The 10759-nt window shown below is 42.2% G+C and overlaps 1 protein-coding gene across 1 annotated transcript in view; it reads right to left on the minus strand.

Annotated features, from left to right (window-relative positions):
* LOC102017911 (butyrophilin-like protein 1) overlaps window positions 1-7611 on the minus strand; it is an 8912-nt gene extending 1301 nt beyond the window's left edge. Inside the window, exons 1-8 of the mRNA XM_013516773.1 lie at window positions 6773-7611; window positions 5082-5432; window positions 4125-4406; window positions 3795-3995; window positions 3125-3145; window positions 3016-3042; window positions 2799-2825; window positions 691-717 (exon numbers count right to left, since the gene is read on the minus strand). Of these exons, the coding sequence (XP_013372227.1) occupies window positions 691-717; window positions 2799-2825; window positions 3016-3042; window positions 3125-3145; window positions 3795-3995; window positions 4125-4406; window positions 5082-5432; window positions 6773-6854 (1018 nt within the window). The 5' untranslated portion in view covers window positions 6855-7611. The remainder of the gene's footprint in view (window positions 1-690; window positions 718-2798; window positions 2826-3015; window positions 3043-3124; window positions 3146-3794; window positions 3996-4124; window positions 4407-5081; window positions 5433-6772) is intronic.
* Window positions 7612-10759: the final 3148 nt, after the last annotated feature.

The raw sequence follows: 10759 nt of genomic DNA on the forward strand, positions 1-10759 counted from the left end.
CTGTATATTATAGGCATATATTATTATTAAATAATAATTAATAAATGCTAGGCATTTATTATTATTAAATTCCAGGAAGCTATTGTTCTACAAATGTTAAACAGAGAATGAGGAGCGGGTGGTGAGACAGCACCTTCCCTGTGAGTGTGTCCTGGTGTTTGTGTGTGCTCTCAGCATGGATTCTAGGCTCCTTGTCCCATTTTATGGTGTTTATGCTACTGTCATTGTCTGAGCACAGCACCAGGGAAAGCCAGGACTCTCAGTGATTACTTGAGAATATTCTTTCCATGTTCTCTATAAATTAAAACATGTTTCTCAATGAATAACTGGTTGCACATAAGCTAATCACTGAAAAGATCTTGAAAAGAGCAGCTGAGTACTCTTGCTATTAGAAGCACTGTTTAAGGTGGGGTCTCCTCAGCTGAGAGACATGTTAACCTCTTTTTAAAACCAAGTGGATCCACAAACAGAAAAGCTGCAACACTGTGTGAATGTGGAGACACAATCAGACTGGCTAAAGCTAGCTGTAATCTCAAGATCAGGCCAGCACTTAATAATGTTCGTATTCTTTCTTTACCAGAATAATGGTGCCATTGTCTTTTCAACTGGAAGTTGAAATTAGGAAGAGAAAATATGACAATGGGAGGGTAGGTTGGAAAGGAAACAAAATGATACACAAGAACGACTCACCAGGCTTGAAATGTTCTTTTCTCCAATCTGAAAAAGAGCAATATAAATTGAGACCAGGATGCAAACATAACTAGGATATGAAAAGGAAAAGAAAAGGGCACCTGGGATGTGGGAAAAGAGAAGGGAAAGAAGGAGAAATTTTGTACGTACGTATGTACAGGATAGCTAACATAGTTGTTCTACTGTCTTCTATTTCTTTGCTGAAAGAAACTGTCAATGAGTCCTTGATTGATCAGTACTGCATGTCTCTATCTGTTTTCGTGAGCAACCACTTTGAAGACATCAATATGTAATACAACAAGCATTGTTAATTTCCTACCACTTTGTTTGTAACTCCGTATTGTCTGTACCGTTCTTTTGCTATTTTGTAAAAGGTTGTCTGTCTGTTAATGTTTTCCTCCTTTTATTTTTAAAATAAAAAAAATAAAAAAAGAAAAGGAAAAGATACATCCTTCTCTGGCCTATTGTCTTCCTCTCCCAACTTCCCTTATATCCTTTGATAAGGCTCTCAAATTTTGCTATATACCATATTTCCTCTAAAATAAGTCTGGGTCTTATATTAATTTTTGCTCTAAAAGCTGTAATAGAGCTTATTTTTAGGGATGTTTTATTTTTTCATGTACAACAATACCATTTGTTCATGTACAAAAATGTACCTTTGTTCAAATATAGTCAGGTCATCTTTTAGAACACCATCGTAACTCCAAACCCTGAGTTCCAGCCAGAATTCCTTACAACTCCATTTCCTGTAAAACTGTTGGCCCCAATCTCTCACGTCCAGCGATGGAACTCTGCTTACGTGCGCATTTCTTGTGCAGGAGCCTGCTTGTACTGCACTGACAGCACACCTGTCAGTGATTTCATCCCCTGAATCCTCACCCAAGTCACAGCCTCTTGCAGGCTGGGCTTCGCCAAGTGCCCACTAAATCCAGTGTTAGCTGAAGGCTTACGAGGGGCAACAAGAATGATAACCGTTAAGAACGATGCTCCGCACAACAGTGACGGAAAATTGCAGGCACCAAAATTAAAAACCATTTTATTTCACACAACGGCATTAAGTGTGTCCATTAAAACACACAGTGTATTGAATTATGAAGATTCGTATTGGACACACCCACATCTGTTCTCGAGTGCTCACTCACAGCATTCACGCGCTGCGTCTGTGTGCCGATGCGTTCGTCTGCTTACACAGGTGTTCACCCCTCATCATTGCTTGCTTGGGTATTTACAAACACTCAGTTATAATTTATATTATCATTTATTTTAAGTATTAATCTCAAAAATGTTTATTTGTATGTAAGCGTGTATTCATATTTTATAATCCAACGGACATACTAAATATGTCTGTCTGTCTGATGAGCTTGACAGGGACTTATTTTTGGGGTAGGGCTTATAGTAAGGAACTTCCTGAAAAATTATGCCAGGGCTTATTTTCCAGTTAGGTCTTAGCTCTGGGGAAATACGGTACAGAAACAGCAGTACCATATTTGGGCTGTTTTCTCTGTTGTCTCAGGCTAGGCTCTCTGCCCTAATTCAGTCCAGTGTTAGGGGGCTGAGCTTATTTTACCTGAGTGAGCTCAAGAGATCACCTGGAATAGGTGCTGAGGATAGCTTGATACCGTGTTCTGCGCGGCTCTCCTCTTTGTGGATGGCAACCATGAAATGCCCTTTTATTCTACTTTATTTTGGTTCTCTTTCCCAGCCTGTGACCTTCTCAGATGAGGGCTTCAGTTTATGGTTAAAAGCTTTCCATAGTCTATTATTTTCACCACTGAAAGAAAATTTTTTGTACTTTTCTTCAGAATAAGACAACCGCATTATTTTCCCTGGGCCTGCTTCTCAGATAATGGAATAGGTGATTTTATTTATAGATCAAATATTCTCATAGAGTCTTAGGAACATCTGCATATATGGAGCCACACATACTTTTTAAAGGGTGCCTCACTGTGGTTCTTCACTGACTTCTTTTCGTTAAGGAATTTACCACTCTGATTTGTAGAACCTGTGAACGTCTTAAGTCCAGAAGAACATCTTATAACCTATATTCTTTATGTGTCTGCTTATTATGCTCATAACCAGGTAAAATTCAAGGCTGGCAATTCACTTACCAGGATACAGTAGGGCTTTCTTCCAATCTAAAACAAGAAAAAAAATCCAGGCAAAACAAGGTTAGACACTCATCTATGGCCTCACATTTCTCCTTTTTCTTCTTTGTTCCACTAATCATCATTAAATCTTTTATAGTCTTTTCCTCTAGGGAAAGGAACGTTAGGAAGTGTTGGGCATTGGGACCTCAAGTGGTATGGGGAATGAAGAGTCTCTTACCTTTATTGTATAATGCCTTTCGCTGTTCTGAAAGAAAGAATATTCAGTGAGAGGTCCAGAACAGCTGTGAAAAAGCAAAACTGCAGAGGGAAGAAGAAGGAAGACTCACCAAGGGCTGCCTCGAGTTCCGCTGAAAGAAGATATAAAATATATCAAATTGAGTTTTAGCTAAGTTTAGTAGCTAAATGAATTAAATTTGGGCTTTTCTTGAGGGCCACGTAATTTAGATGAGAGAGTTTAGCAAAAATGCTATTTTCTTTTTTCTTTTTTTTGTCTTTTTGAGACAGGGTCTTGCTATGCAGTTCAGGCTGGTCTTGAGCTCACTTTGTAGCCCAGGCTTGTCTCAAACTTGCAAGGATCTTCCTGCCCCAGCCTCCCAAGTGCTGTGATTACAGGCATGTACCACCAGGTCTGGCTGTGTTTAGCAAAAATGTATGTCCAATCTAAACTGATTTAAGATTTCTTAGATACTTCAGAATTTTATTCCTGAAGGAGAGGAGGAAGGGAATGGAGGGAAACACTTGCATGAGGAGAAATAGCAGCACAGATTGGAGCATAGAGGTGTGGGAGAGTGGGGTGTTATTACTGGGGCAGCACTGCAGGGGCCTGATACTCACTGCTCACTGACCTCGCTTCCCACGTGGTTTTCTCCTCTGCACCAGACTCCCAACTCTGCAGAATGGCTGGTGCCCTGCGTTTCCCTCAAGGCCCTTTGGAATTTTGGATTCCTGTACCTCAGCTCGTGCATGAACTTCATTTACCCTGTTGCTCCAATTTACCTTTAGTCTTAAGTACATATTCCTTTTCATCACTCATCTGAGCTCTTTCGTGAGATTCCTTTTTCATTTTCTTTATTGCTTTCTTTTTGTCTTCATGTTCTCTCCAGCCCATGTAGCTGATCCCAATGAGTAGGAGCCCCAGAATGGGGAATGTCCCAGCCAGTGCTGACTTCCACACAGACACCTTGGGGAAAAAGGGCGCTGACAAAGCACACGTAGACATGGTCAGAAGCTGGCATGGAGGAAGCTGCGCCCATCTTCACGGTTTCCTTCAGCCCTCATTCCCTGTCCCTGCTCTTCCAGTGCCCCGTGGGTTTGGGCCTCACTGACCTGGGAGGAAGATGGTAGATATTTTCTCTTGACCAGAGAGGGGATTTTGGACAGAGCAGGTCACGTTGCCTAGAGAGCTGTCTGTGACCACAAGGGATGCATCCACACGAAAGAGCCCATCCTTGTGTTGGGTGTGAGACTCAGGGAGGGAAGGTAGCCGCCTTCCCGCAGTATCTCTCCACTGCACCTTGGGTTTTGGGAACCAGCCGCTTGAGGAGCACAGCACTTGGATCCCATCTTCCTTGGGTCCTGTCATGTGAACATGAGGTTCAGAGCCTACACCTGAGGAGAGAAGACATGTGCCTGAGGGCTGTGGTCCTGAGGGTTCAGAATCCCTGAAGCGGATGGCCGAATTGCCTTCACTAGACTGCTGAGAAACCTGCAGCTCAGAAGTCATAACTTTCCGTCATTGCAGTGTGCTTGGACTGAGAGAGCTTTGGGGTCCTTGTAGGAAGAGAAAAGAACAGGAACCATTAAAACTAAAAAATAGTTTTAAAACTCTTATTGGTTGTCTTTCTCCCCTGAGTGAGTAAAAATTAATATTTAAAGATGTCAGTGTCTTTTACTGCTGAATACAGATGTCAGAGCGTGTTCAAACATGTTAACCTCTTTGTTATTTGAAAGATAATGTGACCCAGATGTGGTGGTGCACACCTGCAATCCTAGTACTTGGGAGGCTGAGGCAGGAGAATCACTGCGAGTTTGAGGCCAGCCTGGGCTACAAAATGAGCTCAAGGCCAGCCTGCACTGCATAGTGAAACCCTGTCTCAAAAAGATGAAAATGAAATAAAATAAAAAAATAGAATAAAAATGTTTTCTGTATGGTTTAGAAACTGACATTGTACAAGTATATCACTATCTCCAAGATCCCCAGCGCTGCCAGGCTGGGAAACCAGAGGCCCTCACTTTGCCCTTCACCTTACATCGTGACTTACCTTCTGTGTCAGCTTCACATACCTACAACATTCAGCTCCACGAAGGCCTCTTGGGAGACGTCGCCATCTTTAAAATGACACTGATACAGGCCATCATCAGAGGCCCGAATGTGCCTTATCAGCAGCGTCACGCTCCCTTTGCCGATGGCGTCTCTCAGCAGTTCAGTCCTGCCACGATACTCCAGCATCTGCTCCCCAACTGGTTCCTGTCCGTTCTGGAACACCAGCCCAGCGGGTGAGGGCCGGACACGGTACCACCTGATGTACATGTGGGCTGCACTCTGCTCGGGAGACAGGCGGCAGGGCAGGCTGGCATCTGCACCGAGGGGTACCACGATGGGCTCAGCCTGTCCCTTTACAGAAAACTCAGACGCTGCAGGGGATCAGAGAGAAGGTGGAGGAGTGAGAGGCCGAGGTTGGTGGAGGGGAGAGACGAGATGAAAAGAAAGCCCAGCAATATTTCTTTAACGATTCAAACATTTTTCTATGTAGCATTTTCCAGAATAGTGATATATGTTTTAAATTTAAATAAATATGTAATATACATAGTGCACATACATTTGCGTGTATCTGCACGAGGACACATATGCAGCACTTATCAGGGTCCACAGTGTGGTAACTCGGGTAGAGAGTTCACAAAGGCACAGCTTGCTTGTGGCCAGGAGGACTGAGTACAGAAGGCAGCGGCTCATGGGTTTAGAGCAGGTGACCGCAGCCAGTGCCCCAAAAGTGTGGCTGAGGTGCTGCTGGTCAAGGCAGCGACAGTGGCCTGTGTGCTAGCTGACGCCGTGCTCCCCAGTCTTTTCCATTTCTGCTTACAGGCTGGTGTCCCGTTGTAGCTGCATTCTTAGCTACCTGGTGCTGGGAGCTTGGTGTATGGATTGTGAGAAAAGTTTCCTTTAGAGAAGAGTATTTGACATTATATGTAGCCACAATATAGTGGGAAAAGGTTATTGCCATTAAATGGAGCATTATATGTCAGTTTCTGCAAAAGTGAATATTCAGCCCTTTTAATACAAATAGTCTGCTATACCTGATTGCTTTAACACGCTACACCATCATGGTCAAGCTTTTCCTATAAGGGTAAATATTCATATTGCTTCCATGCTATTACCACCACAAATAGCCCTTCAGTAAGCATCATATCATGTGCACATGTGTGTGTACACACGTACACACAGCATTTCTTTAAAACAGTTGGAGACTTGGGTCACGATGTGTGGACATTACAATTTTTCACGTTCACTACCGGTTATCAGATTAAGGCAAGGGTAACAATAATATCATTCTTATGATCTCATATCTGGGTTCTGTCCAAACCTGGAATCTGAAAACTTCATCAAGAGGGCTCTTACTTTATGAAGGAGCTACTCATGTCCTAGAAAGATTAAGAGATTTGTTTAAAATTACAACCAGTAGTTTATAAATCCTGAGTCCAAGTTCTTTGTACTCAGATTTTCTTGGCAGTGTGTAAATATTACAAAGTATTTTTCAGCAAACAAGATATACAATGTAAACAAACACGACCACCTATGGTCAGTGAAGATTTTGATAACTGTTACAGCTCTTAAGTTTCATAAGGTCTACCCAAAGGAATAAGGAGCTTTGTTGTACAGGGGCTTCTTGGCCAAGGAATCATGAAATGTTTTCATTTATGTGCCAGGGCCAGGTGAAATAAGCCAATAAGTGAAATGCATGCGGCAGAACACTGACCTGCTGAGTGCCACGTGGCTACCTGGAGAAGGAGAAGAGGGAGGAGCGAGCTAGCTGGAGATACCCTGCAAGAGTCCACCATCCTCGGTGCAGAAGGGAAGGTTTATTCTGACAGCGAGGTAGTGAGAAAGCAAAACTAGCCAAATGAAGAAGGTTCTTAGAAAAAAAATCCTTTGTTCAAAGACTTAACTTTATACACCATTTTCCAGTTTCCTCCCTTATCAGACCGTAACATGCTATATCTCATTCCCTTTCCAATTGATTTTCTTTCTATCTCCTGGAAAAACCAGCCATTTCTTCAGCAGTTACGGAAAGCTGGAAACCATTCTGGTGTGCTTTGTAGACTCCTTTGCTTTTCTGTGTGTTCTGCTTTTCTCCCAGGTGCTCAGGAAACTGAAAGCCCTGGGTTCTATACTGGGAAAGGAAGGTAGGCAGACCTAGTCCACTTCTCTCAGCCAGTGTACCTTCAGTCTTCTTGCATTTGTTCACTTATTTACCACAAGTAGCACATGTGTCTCGTCTCCCAGGAAAGAAGGGGCCTTCTTCTCACCGTACACGCTAGAACAGAAGCTGCTCTTTCTTCAGGGCCCACATCTGCTGCTGGTACATCTCCGTATCACCATGCACTTCGCTCTCACCGTCTGAGTAGCTTTTGGATTCCTAGAAGCTCGTAATCTCCCTAGTGCACCTACAAAGCCTGTCACCAGAGACAGTCTTCACCTGGCGGTTCTAGCTGTCAGCATCCAAAGGTGTGGCTGGAGTTGCAAGTTTCCAGTCCGTCTCTGGAGAGGGAGAATATTCTTGGGAAAAAGACACACCGCGATACCAAGAGGAATAGGCTTTTCAGTTCCTCTCCTTGCAGGCACTAAGGAGGAAAATTGTAGCCCATCTCCAGTTATTCAGTTACACGGAAAGTGCAAGTAATAAAGTTCACCCCAGGGAACTTTGGACTGGGCTTAGCTTTAGAATGATAAGAACTCTAACATGTGCCTGGGTTGAAAACGCTGTGCAGCTTCCCTCTCCCAGCTGCAAAGGGCTGAAACCGCATTTTTCAGGGAGAGGAGATCATCTTTATGTGCGGTCGTAAAATTTGTGGGTCATCCCAATGTTCTCCTCAAAATCAGTTGATTTAGAGGTTGAAACCAAAGAAGCATGCGTTTTCCTATCACACCGTAATTGGCCCTGAAGGGCGTGTGTAAAGCTATACAGGGAAAGTCATTGCTCAGAGACAGAGGGCTCCGCGTTCTGAGTGCTTTTGGGACACTCCCAATAGTGGAATAGAAATTACACAATTTAACAGTGCCAGGCATAGATTGTACTTCAAAGAAGTTTTCTTTCAGTTTATTTCCAAGTTTAATTAATGTTTTTCATGTTTTACAATGTATATAGATGATCAGAAACACAGTAATTGGCTAGATATTAATGTTAACGCACAAGCACTCTGGTTAGCGTTACCTACATTTTAAATAATTATTCTTTGGATCCAGTGAGATCATTCAGCTTATAAGAAATCAAATTTATTTAGATAAAGTTGGAGACAGCAGAATGCACTGACTTGAAATATATAGTTCAAAGACATTCCACAAATGCTTATACTAATGTGACTGCCACCTTGATATTTCCACTTTGCTTATGGAAATTTTCATCCCTTACAGAGTTCTCTCATGTTCATTGTCATTCAATATAATCCAGAAGAAATAATTTCTAATACAGCTTAATCTTGCCTGTTATAAAACTTCAAAACAACAAAAAGGAAATCATACAGATGTATGCTTTTGAGTTTGTCTTTTTTGGCTAAGCACATGTTTTTAAGATTCTAAGTTGCACATGACAGTATTTTATTTATATTTGTTGCTGCATGTCATTACGTTGTATGAAAATACTACCATTTATTTTTTTGCAGATCTCTTCAGGGCTGTGACCCCTCCTCATGCGTGCACTCCTCACTTCATCAGACGCAGTCAGTCCAAGCTGGGCAACCCATGCGTTTCACTTGAGTTCTGACACCCACCTAATGCTTTAATTCTCAAATACTTGGGATTAGAAAGGGAAAATTGGAGGAAAAAGGGAAAGGTTGAGAAATTATTTGCCTCTTTTGTTTGCTGAAAATTTGTGATATCTGTGTGTCTATATCCTAGTCTAAAATGTAGATAGATTAATATACATTTCTAACAAAGCTGGAAAAATGAATTTGAAAAATTCATGTATATATCTTATATTTTCCCCCCAAATAGAGAAGTATTTTAAAATTGAGTAATCTGTGGAGAATAGTTTGAGGGAATCACCCTGAGTACACCTGTGCCGTGTGTGTGTGTGTGTGTGTGTGTGTGTGTGTGTGTGTGTGTGTGAAAGAGAGAAAAACATGGAAGGAGAGAGGCAGAAAGAAAAACATCTAGAAAATAGAATTGATTTCAAAAAGCAGTTTTTGTAAGAGTGTGGGCAACATGAACTTATTTGCTTAAGAAATGTAGAAGGATAGACAACAATATGACACAAAAAGTAATGATTTTGGAGTGGTGAAAATATGGGCATTTCTATCTGTAATTTTTGCTCATCTCTAAATTTTCAATCTTCTCAAAACATGAAAAATTAAAGAGTAAAGAATGTAAAACACATTTTTCCAAATGAAAATATGAAGTATGACGGAAGGAAGCACATGCAGGGAATACAGGATTGCAGAAAGAGTCAGCACTCTTGGAAATGAAAAACTGGCTTAAAATAGGAACCAAACGGAAGGAGTAAGTATCAGTGTTTCTCAGAAAGAAGATGTCAGTTGGTTTTCATCCTCTCTGTACCTCGTAATAGATAGCTTCCAGAATAGCCTATCTGTTCCAGGTCGAAGTACTCTTTCCTTGTTCTAATTTACTTTCGGTTTTGAGAATGTCACAGTGATAGAAGAGAGGCTCCTGACCTAGGGGTTCAGTGTGACTGAGGAGAAGCCCATTGCTAGGACTTCCTGTGGGTCAGGGGCTTCTTGGTTCCAGTGTTATGATTGCTTTAGATGGCAATCTAAGCCTTCCTCCAGAACCTCAAATTTTCTGAAGCGTCTCAGATCAGTTCTCACAGAGAGCTCTGTGGGAGCCAGGTGAGGGCACCAGGTAGTGAGGTTGAGAATACCTGTTCTTGGTGCCCAGGAGGTGGGATGCTTTCATCTCTCTGAGAAAAGTTTACAAGATGTGAATGCTGCATGAACCTTTTCTGGGTAGTGGCAAGAGGGAGGGAAGGGGGACAGTACGGAAGGGATCCTGGGGCTGACAGGGTATACTGAATCATATCTGCTCTTTGGTCACATAGTAATGTGTGGGAAGAAAATTTGGGAGGACAGAATAATGCTTTTGATAATGCCTTTTCTTCATGGCTGTTCCTTTTCTCTCTTCCTCTTCATTCATTGTACATTCTTTTTGAAGGAGGGAACAGTTTAGGGAGATTGTGGGCATATTTATCACTGCAGGGAGTGACTGGTTCCCCGCAGAAGGGATATGAAGAGCCTTTTTGTGAGGGTCAGAGTCTATCCCAACTTCCTTGGGAGAGACCCTGCAGGTGTCAGAGAGCTCCAGCAGGGCATTTCTTAGAAGCACTGCGAGCCGCCTTAGTCATGATCTTTGTACCTGGTGGATTGCATTCTTGTTATCCCAGCTATTTATGGCGCCTTCCTCTGGGTCCTACTGATTCCTGTGCAGGGTAGGATGGGGCATTCCCTGGAATTTCCCCCACCATAATACATGTTTCCTTGTCTTGTTTCTCCGAGTGTCCCTCTGGACCTCAAGTAAGAATATTTTATATTTTTTAGACCTGGGCTCTCTAGCTTTCCTTTCTGAATAGAAGGATTAAATCACTCCAATTCTCATCTATACCTGGGTTAATTCTAAATCCTCTATTTTGAGGTAATGATGTATTTGTCCATGCTTCAGGGGAAAATAAACTTCATGAGTTACGCATTTTCTGATGTCCAAGACCTGACTGAAAACTCTGCTTTAATTTCCTGTT

The sequence above is a fragment of the Chinchilla lanigera genome, unplaced genomic scaffold, assembly GCF_000276665.1.
Source record: "Chinchilla lanigera isolate Chin_1 unplaced genomic scaffold, ChiLan1.0 scaffold00036, whole genome shotgun sequence".
In the NCBI taxonomy this organism is placed as follows: Eukaryota; Metazoa; Chordata; class Mammalia; order Rodentia; family Chinchillidae; genus Chinchilla; species Chinchilla lanigera.